Here is a 13,734-nt window from a genome sequence, read left to right on the forward strand (position 1 = left end):
TTTCTAATTCAGAAACCTTCATGGGTATGCATACAACCACTTACCAAAATTTCATCGCAATCGGATGAATGGTATAGGAACGCATACGGGACAGACACAGAGACAGACAGACATACAGACAGACAGACATTCATTTTTATATATTAGTATAGCCTATACTCTTCGCGAAAGTGCAAGCAATAAGTTGACAAAGTTTTATCGCAATCGGATGAGCGGTATGGCAGTGCATTCAAAACGAACAAACAAACAAACAAACCCACAAACAAATATTATTTTTTATATATTAGATAGGTACAACCCATAGGAAGGGTGCCATACAACCTATAAAACTCGGAGTATTCGATCGGGTCAAAGTTCGGGGAAAAGAAAGAAGTCTTTCCATATCGGACTACATCAGGTCAAGTCTTTCTCCGCGGAGAAAACGAAGGCCTTATTCTTTACTAGGAGGCGCGTCTCTCCGCCTTCGCTGGTGATGAATGGGCAACCTCTATCTTTTTCTAGGGATCTTAAACTTTTAGGGGTTGTAATCGATGACAAACTAAATTGGTCAAAGCATGCGGACAGCATCTGCAAAAGAGCCGCGGTGACTTCGCTCAAACTAGCAAGAATGGCCAAACCCACATGGGGTGTATCTTCTGAAGCTCTTCGAATTCTCTACACTTGTGCTATTGAGCCTATGATCACGTATGCGGCCAGCATATGGCATGAAGCTGCCAAACGGAAAAACATAGCAAAAAAACTCAATACGGTTCAGCGAGCACTAGCGATACGAATATGCAGAGCTTACCGAACGGCTTCGCTCAATTCAACGCAAGCTCTAGCAGGACTTATGCCTCTAGATTTACGTTTAAAACAAATCGCTCTCATTTACAGAGCTAAGAAGGGCGAGGAGGGCCTCGCAGGTTTTCTGCCTGACGACAGGCTTTACGAAAAACCGGTGGACTATAGAAGGCTGCCACACCCGGCTAGACTATTTTCTGAAGTGGTTTCTTATCCTGCAACGTTGGAAAGCAACGAATGCAATAACATGCCGATTTTCACGGATGGGAGCAAAATTGATGGCGGTACTGGTGCAGGGTTTGTGGCATACATTAATGGCGGTGAGATAGCGGCTCGTAAGTACCGCCTTGCCAGCTATTGTACGGTAATGCAGGCCGAACTCTATGCCATCCAATGCGCTCTGGAGTGGGCAGGCTCAGATCCAATTCAGCGAAAGCTCACCGAAAACCATAGTATTTGTATTTATTCGGACTCCAAAAGCTCAATCCAAGCAATTGGAAATCCGTTGTCTACTAATCCGATTGTCTTTTCTATTCACAGCGAGTCCGCTCTACTGAGACGGCGCCACCCCGAGGTGCACTTCAAGTGGATAAGGGGACACACCGGGATAGAAGGAAATGAAAGAGCTGACAAATTGGCTCGGCATGGTGCCTCTGAACCCAAGACCGCGGTAGCTTATGACAAATTTCCTCTGAGCTACGCGAAAATTACAATTTCAGACATGGTGAAAAACGAATGGAACTCACGATACATAAACTCATCGACAGGGGAGTTGACCCGAAAGTTTTTACCTTCAATTTTAGCAGCACGAGACGTCAGGGTGCATAAGGGACTGTGTTTTGAGATGACTCAGATTCTTACAGGTCACGGAGTCATGCGAGCATACCTGCACCGGTTTAAAATAACATCTGATGGAAAGTGTCCATGCGACGACGGAAGCGACCAGGACGTCTTACATTTACTCCTAGATTGTCAAATCTTTAGCAAGGAGCGGCACAACCTGAACTTTTTATTACAGATGGCAGATGCGGACATTCGAGACCTTCCGGGGACCATGGCAAACGAGGCCGGAAGAGATGCCCTTTTTAATTTCTGTATTGATGTAATAAAAAGAATAAAAATAATAAATGGTGACATGTAAAGATGATTCATGCCTTTCAGATCCAGTGACTGCAATCATATAAGATAGGATAAGTATATACTTAGAACATTAGTCCAATGCGACATTTCTTTTACCACGGGAAAAAACTCGACTACAAATCGCAGTCCTCAGTTCCCAATGAATACGACAAAATATTCATCAGAATCACCTCCGCCTTGCGCTACTAAGATTTTTCCAGGGTTTTTGCAAGGCGGTATCATAGGCCCTGGCCGAATTCAAATCAGCAATACCCGATGCGGGTAGAAGAACAGTTTTCAATAAGGCATATTCTCTCAGCCGGCACAATTTTCATTTGACTAGCATCAAGTAGAGTAGTTTGCGTGCCAAAGTCCTTAAGAAACCTCGATAGTAAATGCGAGGTATCCATAAAGGCATCTAGAAAAAAAAAAAAAAAAAAAAAAAAAAAAAACCACTAACACAGATCGTACCTTAGCGCAGTGCTCCGCAACCTTTTCTCACCCACGGCACACTAAAGGTCTTCCTAGAATTCCGCGGAATTCGTCGAGTATTGACATAATAATATTAAATAATTGTATCCTACAATCGCATGTTTGAAAATATCAATATCAGCGTAGTAATATAGCGCCGCATGCGACTTTTTTTACTATTAGAGCAAATTTGTAATTTCTCTTTATCTCACTTATCTGGTTGACCTGCCAGGCCGCCCCCCCCCCCCTGAGCCTGGGTCCCCAGGCTAGAGCGGTTTCAGTCCCCCTCTTGTGGGGGCCATGCTCCAAAATTTCATTAATTTATATTTTTTTATTTCATAAAAAACTAAATATACAAACAACATAATACACGACGAAAAACTAAATGTGCAACTTTCCATGTATTTGTATTATCAATATAATAACTAATTGATATGATAACTGAGCTTGTTTCAATGAAACTTTGAGTTGAAAAACTTTTCTCACCTAGATATGTCGTATAAAATGGGAGTTGAACTGCGATAGCCTTGCCGGAAATCCGATGATATTCTTTATTAAGCAAAATCCAGAAAATAGCCAATGGAACATCGGCGAAGTTCAGTTTTAGCGACCCTTCTCGTTTCTAAATTCAACCAAGTCCTCTCGAATTTATAGGGACAGCGATTCTATAGAATTTTCGGCATTGGTTGCAAAAGGGTTTCGAACCCAGTCGTATCGAGTGTATGAAAGTAATGATGAAATTTCTTTTGCAGCAAAGTTAAATAGTTTTGAGACGGATGCAATATTAATTGTTTGTTTTTAATGGTGGTCTGGTAGGTCCTTTGGTACATTTGTAGAAATCCTTGTCTTAACTCCTTCTAATTTATCAGAACACGTCAATATATTTTCGTTCTGACCTTGCATTGTTTTATTAAGTATATGCAGGTGCTCAAATATATTACCAGCCACGTACGCAAATTTGGCTATTTGTATAAAAGTGTTGTATAATATACAAAATTATTTGTATTTTTTGAAGCAATTCTCCGTGGCACACCTAGCATCGTCTAACGGCACACTGGTGTGCCGCAGCACACCGGTTGCGGAGCACTACCTTAGCGGATGTTAATTAATGGCATTCCAGGATGATTAATTACTAATGAAGAATAAATAACTAACGGAACATGGCATAAAAAAGAAACAATCTACATATTATAACTATAAGTTTCATTTCATTTTACTTGATATATATTTTTATAACGATTTTCTTAGCTCGTATTCATATTTGTCCGGTGGTTGTTTGTCCGGTACAAATCTTGCAATCGATTTTTAACTAACTTCCCGACTAGCTAGACATTTGAAACTTTTAGAATACATCAGACCACGATGCAAATGCATTTTTTTAATACTTTTAGCCATCTTTAAGTAGAATTTAATTCATTTTCGGTTAATTCTGTTTTTTATGAAAAGTTATTTCGATACCATTATTGGTTGCTAGGGGGTCCTAGCAACTAAATTATTAATATATACGTGCGTTACTATGGAAATCAATATGAAATGACATTTCATTATTCAGTATTTCTATCAAGTACAAATTTTTTTGATCGTTTAAGCTAGTCAAGTCAAATTTATATGATTCAACAGAAAATTTAAAAACGTTGTATATAAAAAGTTCTTTTTATCTTGTAATTATTTGCAATAACAACCCAAATATTGCATTTTTATAGATCGAATCAGTCAATAACCAATTATTAGGCGTACTTTAGTATAAATCTGTAAGAACTTTTCTATGTTAACTTAGGCTGTTTCATCTTTCGCCGACAGTAGAACTTCTGGCATAACTTCAGGATATTACTTAGGTACTTAAAAACCACTTTTCTATTATTTATGTGCACTAAAATTTAGCATTTTATGTTTTATAATAGTATGTAATAATCCTTACCATCAGTTACAGCCATTACTATTATGTTTCCAGTTTTGTGAATAATCAGCTCCAAAACGCATTTGTTAGATGATGATATAACTATAAAAGTACGAGTAATAATTTGCTATAAAACCAGTTTATGTTCTGACGCAGGGACTGGCTCCCGGATGGAGAAGAATAGGATGCAGTTGATGACGTCATAACTTGATTCCCGTCTGCCGTCACACTCGGATGCAACGATAGGTATCTACCCTCGAGGGAACAGACATAAATTATTCTAAACTCAGAACCATTTATTTATACTTATTTTTCAACTAATCTATAAGAAGTTACAGTAAAATATTCTCGTTGCAGTAAATATGAGCAAAGTATGCAATGTTTGTGCGCTTGATAGTAGCTATAAGCTCCGTCATTAGTTCAAGTTATTAACCGTGTTAAATTCTTCAATTTACCTCCACAGACAACCATGGAAGATTTACAGAACTACATTAAAAATAAGGTCATGTTTTTAGATTGATATTTTTGCCACTGTGGTGAAAGTTGATTGCCAATCTGTTGGCAGTTGTCCAGTATTATAAAAACGGTTAAAGAATTTGTCCAATATGTCAACAAAATCGATATATCACGATTGTATCACCACTATACAAATGTTGTCGATATCTCTGGTTTTCATATTAATTTTTCACTATTAAATTTGATCAATGGCTTTAAGCACTTTGAATTTTAATATTCCATAGTATATCACAGTTCAATCATAAATGAGTGATACATATTATGATATATCTCATTCAAACAATTAATTCACGAATAAAGCAAGATATATGACGAATATTACATCTTGAGAAGAGGAGATTTTGAAAATTCATAATTAATGTCACCGCACAGCGCCGCCAAGCCAAAGTTGTCATATTACACACCCGCTAGCTGTGAAATATCAACGCCATTAAAATCTAACTTCTAATACCTACTTCTTAAAATTCTAATACATAATTTCAGTTATTTTTTAAAGTTAACAAAGCTAGTTAGAATAACGTAATCGTAGGTAGAAAGAGATTGGCTATGCACAATTTCTAAGCCTAAAACATTGGGGTTATGATACGATTAGTCCAGGATATGAAGGTCTACTGTAAAGTTGGTCGCCAACAAGGTTTCAATAAATTAGAACAGTGGTTTCCAAACTTTATGTTACTACGCCTCCCTTTAAAAAAAATCTAATCTTGGCGCCCCTCCCCCCTTTATTTCATTAAATAATACGATTAGAAGACGACATCAAAATAAGAAGAAGAAATAAACTATATGAATATTAGATACATAAAATAATATCTGATTGTAGTATCCTTTAAAGCAGTCCTGGGCAAAATCTTGCAGTGACCATGTGAATTGAGAAAATAATAGTTATGGAATACAACATAAATACACTTTTTGCATTCATACGGCTTTTAGTGTACGAATCGACTCTTCATAATCAAAATGTGTAGTCGGGCAACATAAACGATGAATTTTTATAAATGTACTTATGTATTTAATTATTTTTACCGTGTAAGTAGATAATAAATACGAAAAAATTAAAAAAAAACGTAATCATAATAAGTATATTATTACTTTATTTAGTTAACTATTATTTATTTTAACTAAGAAATAATAGTAAATTTGAAGTAGGTAAGTACCTAGTTAAATAATTATTTTGAATAACATTAAAACTACATATAACTATTTCAGATTTACACTATGATAGCTTCTAGCAATCCACTTAAATGAAATAATTTTCATTATTATAATTAAGGCGGATTATAATTAACCACTAAGTATTTAAAAACAAAACAATTAAAATAAATCCAGTCTTTATTAAATAATCGCAACTAATAATTTTAAGTTTTACTTGACTCAAGCTTTTAGTGCAAAAGCTCAAGTCACACATTTGATTCAATTAATAGCTTTTATTTCATGAATGCACTCTGTTCCCCCCGGGAGATGTTTTTATTCAACTTTTCCCCGCGTAACCGGATATTCGATGGCTGGTTAACACGTGTCAATCGACAGACTTTCCGGTTTGGATTTCGCGCGGGTGATTGACGTGGCAATTTACTTGTGCCCTCTCAGCTCTCGTGCACAATGCGCAGCGAAATCGTCATCCATTGCATTAACACTCGTGATTTATCTTTACCTTATTCACGAATGAACTACGTTATGCATTTATAGACCAAGCTACAAATTCCTACAATGAGTATTATTTTTCAATACATATTCAATGCCTGAAAAAGAACCCCTTTTTTCATGTATTGTAATGCTGCAACAGGCTACGAAGCCCAATTATCACAGTAATGATGTCATAACAAAACAGTGTAGTACTGTGTTATAATTTTGGCTATCGGTTTTAGTATATAAAAGCAGGATACAGGTTCAAGTCTTGTCGGTGTCGTATTTTTTTTTACAAAATGATTTTTTCTAGTGTGTATGCATGAGATGTTTTCAAATTATGTATATTCGTTACAATAGGTGTTAAAACTTATTAATAATAATTATAATTCATTAATTCGAAGCAGGGTTGATTGTCTGGATCCCATATCAGTTTAGGTACAACCATATGATAGAGTCAGCTCTGGCGAAAACTAAATCTGGTTAAGGCTATACTTCAGATGAGGCATGGTCTAAAAAGATCGTGACTAGTCGATGCGCGGATTGTGCAAATGACGCGTATATAATTATAATATAATTTGTCATAAAATTTCAACATGTGTCCTTTTAGTGTTATGTTTATTATACATGTTTTCTTTTTCAAGTAGGTACATGCGGAACGTTTTTTAGTCATCTTTACACGACTTATGAATATATTCCTCCAACGCCATCACAAAACAAATTGACGTGCTCACACTTCGACTGTGAGTCTCCGATTGGCGACGACTGCGAAATTTCGTTCCACCTACTGTAGAAAATTATTTGCCGTTTCACTTATGTATGCTCTTAAGTAGAACGGCATCGTGTACCTTTTATAATATGTATAAAGATCGAGATCATTTTAGATTGTCCCTGTATTTACAGCACTTTAATGAAATTAAGAGAAATCAAAGAGAGTGTTCCATAAGTACCGACATAATATAATAATATACTTACTTGTTTTCATCCATAAATGATTATTATGTGTTTATCAAATTTAATATCTAAATCTTTGTAATATAGAAACTTCGTGCCATAATTTCATAACATGCCTTTTGTAAAAGAACCGAAAGAAATTGCTTAAGATGTCCCTATAAAGTTGGTACACAATCCCATTATCATTTTTCCCACTGTCAAGGAAAATATCTTGCTTACCTATTTAAAAGTATTATTTCCACCGTTAATAATTATTAATGACGTCATCCAAACGTCAGCATCTCTTTTGAAACCGAACAATAAATATATTTCGTGTTTTTCAAAATATTGCCCTTTATTCTACCACGTTATACAATATTCTCGTATAATTTAATTAATAACTTTTTTCAATGGTTTTGTTCATCTGTTATTGATTTCATAATAATGTTTTTGAAATTGCAACGTCACAGAAAATCCGTACGCATTTCATATTTGTTTTTTAGAAAATGTAAAATTATATAACTACAAGATAATATTGTTTAAAAAAAAACAGAATGTCGTATGACCTCCCATGAACATACCCATTAGAAAAGTAAAATAATAATTTGGATGATTCCTAGACGAATCTATACCTTAGCGGATAGAGAACTCATCCGTAATTTAAAAGATGTGTCTTCGAGTTTTTAATCACTTATTATACTATAATGGTTATAACTGTATAAAAAGCAAACATGAATTCTGTTTGTACATACATGTCGCAAAACATGTAAAAAGTGAATATAAAATGCATGAATGCATTTAATATTCAAAATGTTAATGCGTGACACACAGCATGGATTTAAAATTCTAAAAAGCTGGATTTACTGAAACGCAATCCTCATTAATAGAATATAATAATGTCATTATTCGAAAAAAAAAAACTTTGTTCCAGTTTTCTAACGCGACACTGAAACCGTGATGGTTATTATTTCGCCCCGTAATTGCTCTGTGCGCATATCATTTGATTTCATCGAATAAAAAATGTATGCAGCTGAAGTTTCTTCGCCGGTATGTGGTGATATGTGAAAAATTAATGATTGCTCGAATAAATAGCACCAACCACTCAATAATGCATATCCATTCGCACGCCAGACCGGTGCCTGCATACGAATTCAGCTACGTATTGTGCATACGGTTACTTAGGGTGGGAAATAGTCACAATTTACTTTATATTTTTATATTTATATTTACAATCCGATGTGGATATTGATTGTCTCTCGGGAAATGACAAATATTCGTTTTAAAAACAATACAAATTTGCAAAAAAATAATAATACTATCGACTGATGGAAATAGAATTAAAATTCTATTTCCTAAATTTTGCTGGTTGTAATAACTTTTCATTATTATATTTTAAATTTCTGTAATCAATATGTAACTGTTTGTTTCCTTAAATAAAAAAAAAAAAAAATCTGATTGATTTAATTGTTGTATAATTCCTTTTGAGATTTTTTTTGCGAACCGTGTTTCGCCTTTCGGATTCTTCGTGCACTATGCGCACTCACCAATATAAACGAGAATTAAATATATTTGTGAGTATGCATAGTGCCTGAAGTTGCCGAAAGGCAAAACCTGGATCTTAAAAGTTACGTAAATAGAATAATACAAAAATTTAAATGAATTAAATACTTATATAATTGAAAAACACCTCATAAGTTTTTTTCCGCCCATATCCAATCCTCATATGATCATATGGGCCTCCACAGAGTGGAGGTTCGTATTAACAGATTTTGTTTCTACGAGAAACGGATGTCAGCCACTTGCTCAACATATTAGATCCATACTCTTAGTCATACACAAATTGAAAAACAATATATGTAGGTATTTGCCAGACCTAGGATTCGAATTCGAACATTTGATGACTGCATAAAGTATTTTTATTACATAAAATAGTATTCTTTTAAACCTCTCGCTCTAATGTTTTGGAATATAGTCATATTTCAGTAGATCCATGTGCAGTGGTGTTTTTTTAGATTTATTAATTTTTAAACGCATTTACAAAACCATTAGTAAAATTAATGTTAACATTATATAGTGACATATTTACGATAAAAAATTATATTTTATAATTTTTGTGATCCCAAATTTGACAAGAATTAGGCATTTTATTATTAAAAAATGGGCACGATTAACACATTTGAATATAATTCTAAAGATACTGATTATAAGCGATGTCTTTGAACATTCAAATGTGATAAACATCCTATGAATAATGATTGCATTATAATAATTATTGAAATAAGAATAAGGTAGTATTTTTTTGAAATACGCCATTTCTATTGGCATTTCCCAGTGGTTAAGCTACAACATACGGCCGTAGCCATAAATTGACGAACGCTTAATGAAGTATTGAGTAATATCATGGTAACGCACGTGTTTGAACATGTACCGTCTTTAAATTATGATTTTTATTTCGAAATGGGTCCCATATAATCTTTAAGTATGCGCGCCTACGTGATTAGTATCTACGTAGGTAAATCGTTTCACAGTGGCACCATGGGTACGGCAAATGCGGCTTGCGGTTATAGTGGTATTGTTTACTAGCATTGAAACAGGCATTGTCGCAAGCAATTCAATACACGCGCGAATCGCCTATGGTGCCACTGTAGAATGATTTACCTATATACAGCAATAAGATATTGATACTCGAAGCAATTCGGTTGTACTGCTCTCACTGCCCTCCTAACCGGCCATACATACACCTTCTCTCTATGCCATATCCGTTGAAATATCCGTCAGCGATGATTTAGCCATATTTTCCCTGTATGTCACTGCTTTCAACAGGAATAGCGTGCTGAACTGAAACTAATCTCTGAAATCTTTCAGTCAGCTTGCGCCAAAGCCTCACTTACCGGAGATTTTCCTTTGAACTGTTGTGTCCCTCAGGGAGGAAGGCAAACAGGTAGCTTGGATTTACAGTAACCAGATGTGGTTCGATAGTGGTATCCTTCTTTATTATCCTTACCAATACTGGAGTTCTGTGCAACTCCTGAGTAGTATTCACAGCTGTTACGTGGCGAAAGGATGATCGGGAAACAATACACTTTCACGAAAGTTAAAACATTTAAGTTTATTGAACGGTACAAGATATACGCGTTACAAGCATTTAAAAATAATGGCCGAAGGGCGTGAGGTGCGTGTTCCTTTTTATACATTTTTGGTGATATCATTTTAAGTAGTTTATTGACGTCTTGTGTATGATATCCGGCGTAGCTCCATAGTCCAATGACCGTCTGATGACACTTGTGTTTATCAAGTTAGAATATTCTGTAGCTGATACTTCATTATATTCTTCTTATTCGATGGCGTTACAGCTCAAGTCGAGCCCTGGCCTCCTCCACCGCCGTCCTCCACCGCCGTCCTCCAGCCGGAACGGTCCTCCGCACGTCTTTTCCTGTTCCTGATTTTTAGCAGCTGGTTGGCATCTTTTATAATGTTATCAGCCCATCGTGTGCGTGGCTTTCCCACTGGCCCTTTCCCCCCTGGGTTTCCTTCGAGGATCTTCTTCGGTATCGTGACTCAGGCATGCTCTGGACATGGCCTGTCCAGTTTAACCTCTGGAGTTTTATGAAGGTGGAGAGTTTTGAATCTTGGTATAAGCGGTATAGTTCCGTGTTGTACCTAATTCTCCACTCCCCACCATCATTCATGGGTCCGTATATCCGCCTCAGAATCTTTCTCTCAAAGCAGTCCAACATTTCAGCTGCTTTCATACTGCATTATATTACATGGCTATTGTTTATTAACCCTTTTAAACTTGCAAAGTTTCGTAGATATAACCTACTCTGAAACTTGGAATGTTGTATAACAGAACGATGAAATGCTGAAGTTGATACCTTTCTAGATGATGATAACATAGCCAAAATATACCATCTTTCTTGATTTTACTAACTATCAAGATAAAACCATTCACTTCTTCATCTTTACTATTCCGTGATGAGATAAGTAACTATTCATCAATAATGTATAAATATTTCGATATTAGCCTAGAGAGAAGACACTCCTTATAAATATTTGAAGTCCAAAATAAAAATTAGACATATTTATCATATTATCAATAACACAATAACCAGTTAAGAATCATTTCCACACCCACATAATTGAATAACCATTATATCCAATTTATCATGCAAATTATGTTTACTATGCTTACTACTTAAGCGATGGGCGTTGATAAATTATTTGAATTTAGCATTAATTATTTATTATAAATATGGGAATATAACGTTTTCAGACAGTTAGCAGACTAACATAAAAATTTAAATGCTTTTATTTTACATACATAATTTAGAATGCCTCAGAATCGTGGTGTTACTGCCAAAAGTTGGTAGGTCTCGAAATCATGATATGAGGCGTCTAATTACAAAAAGCGACAAGTCCACAATTCAATATTTTCGGGAAACAACGTTTTTATGTTTCAAGCTTTAATTATTTGTATTAACATGAGATTATTTTTTCCGTTGTATTCTATGTCGAAATTAGAACCAAATGGCACGTTGTTTCAGCCGATAAACTCTTAAATGTAATAAATATAGGCAAAATAAAATTGCAGTAGCGCTATTTGTACCTCACTTTTAAATTCATTCCGCATAGGGCATATATTTCCGTGGCGCTGTCATGAGTTTACTAGATGCTACAGCATGGGAGTCCCCTTTTCAATATTGAACGTTCCCTTATTGGTTGACTTAAATACGCGTGAAATCAACCAAGCTTTAAATATTATGAAACACGTACTTGGCGCTTTTTGTAATAAATCGAGACTTAAAATATTTTTTTCGTAGGGTTATGTCGCGTTTTGGAATTTATAGATCAACACATATTGTGTAAAATTATACTAAGAATACGTGCGTATTTTTTTCTCGATTTTGACCAAATGTGGACTTATCGCTTTTTGGAATTAGACGCCTCATATGGAGTGATTGATTTGAAAGTTTGACATGCCCTCTAAAATCAGTCATAACGATAATAATTTATTTTTCTACATGTTCTATATATCGGATGACCATGAATTTTTTATTCTAATATACATATTTATATAATATTATAGACAAATAATCCGTTGTTAACTTTAAACTAAAAAATACCTAAATTATCGACTTTTCAACATTGGTAACCCCACGATATGCGTTAGAGAAAAATATAATAAAATAAGAGCCTTGACGTCAAAATCATCGCATCTTGGAAAATAAGTTTTACCTATTAAGTAACCGGGACAATACTATAATCACTACGAAATTTCCTAATCGGAGCGTAAAATTAAATTCCGTTAATATTACTTACTTACTTAAGCTGGTGCTACAGACCATTTGAGTCCATGGCCAACTACAGAACCGTCCTCCAGTCATCTTGCTCTCTATTCGGTCACACTCGGCCTCTCTGCATTCCTCTTGGCGTTATCCACCAATCATCCCATGGGCCAAGTGGCTATAGGGATTTCTTCATAAACTTTATGGAGAGGTCAAGATCCATCACACCTAACAACGTGACCATCTGAGTCTTCGCGCTCTCAAGATATTTATTTGGATATTGGATTTAAATTATTCACATAGCTCCGCCGACCATAATAATTGTAATGATGAATAAACACATTATTGATACTGTAGCAACATACCACTCAGCATTACAAGGGTATCACACTTCAATATGTATGTTTTGTTGTCAAAACAAAACGATGAGCGGAAGCGATTGTTAGTATTTCCTCAATCATAATCTAGATCAATAGGGTTTATTATGATTTATTAATTACAGCAATGTCTCTTTTAATGTATGAATTGCATTTGAATACCTAAATATCAAGGACAATCCATAAATCCCCACTCCTCTCATCGAGTCCATCACTCGGTGCACTACTCACATCGAGTCCGGTCACTTGATACAGTTAACCGTCATTCTACTCGAGTCCAGTCTCTCGTTTAAATTAACATTTCGGTACACCGACAGTCAGTTCAATAATATATTCAATATTATCAATACATCCGTACCCGCGATTATAACATCATTCTGTCATCTTTATCATTGTATTTATTTATTCTTTTATCCATAAATAAATACTCAATGTAACTTCGACCTTCTCTCTAGACACCTCATCATCCCTTCAGTGGTGACCCCGAAGGGATCACACGAAAACACTATCTTTACAATGTGACATGCTTATTAATTTGGCACTATAAATATATTAATTGTCTACAAGAATTGAGTGTATAGCATTATGAAATTTGCGATGTAATTTTTTTTGTAACTACGCTCCTTTCGGTGGCTTTCAATAAATAATTTAAAAAAAAATACCTAGAGTATATATTTTTTTCAATGATTTTTATACAAGTAATATAATATCTATATATATAAAACAAAGTCGG

The 13,734-nt window shown here is 35.1% G+C and overlaps 1 protein-coding gene across 1 annotated transcript; it reads left to right on the forward strand.

The window, feature by feature from the left end:
- Positions 1 to 607: 607 nt before the first annotated feature.
- On the forward strand, positions 608 to 3,417 carry LOC147078558 (uncharacterized). Its single transcript, XM_085960489.1, has 2 exons — positions 608 to 1,232; positions 3,386 to 3,417. Exons 1-2 carry the CDS (start codon positions 608 to 610, stop codon positions 3,415 to 3,417), a joined length of 657 nt encoding a protein of 218 aa, XP_085816615.1.
- Positions 3,418 to 13,734: the final 10,317 nt, after the last annotated feature.

The sequence above is a fragment of the Rhyacophila brunnea genome, unplaced genomic scaffold, assembly GCF_057557595.1.
Source record: "Rhyacophila brunnea isolate RB1 unplaced genomic scaffold, BYU_Rbru_1.0 scaffold_11, whole genome shotgun sequence".
Lineage (NCBI taxonomy): Eukaryota > Metazoa > Arthropoda > Insecta > Trichoptera > Rhyacophilidae > Rhyacophila > Rhyacophila brunnea.

What these genes read in the sequence shown, in the direction of transcription:
- LOC147078558 (XM_085960489.1), top strand. Translation starts at nt 608, where the DNA reads ATGGCCAAACCCACATGGGGTGTATCTTCTGAAGCTCTTCGAATTCTC. An exon ending in AAAGCTCACCGAAAACCATA is followed by an intron (nt 1,233 to 3,385) that starts GTATTTGTATTT and finishes TATTTTTTGAAG; the next exon opens with CAATTCTCCGTGGCACACCT.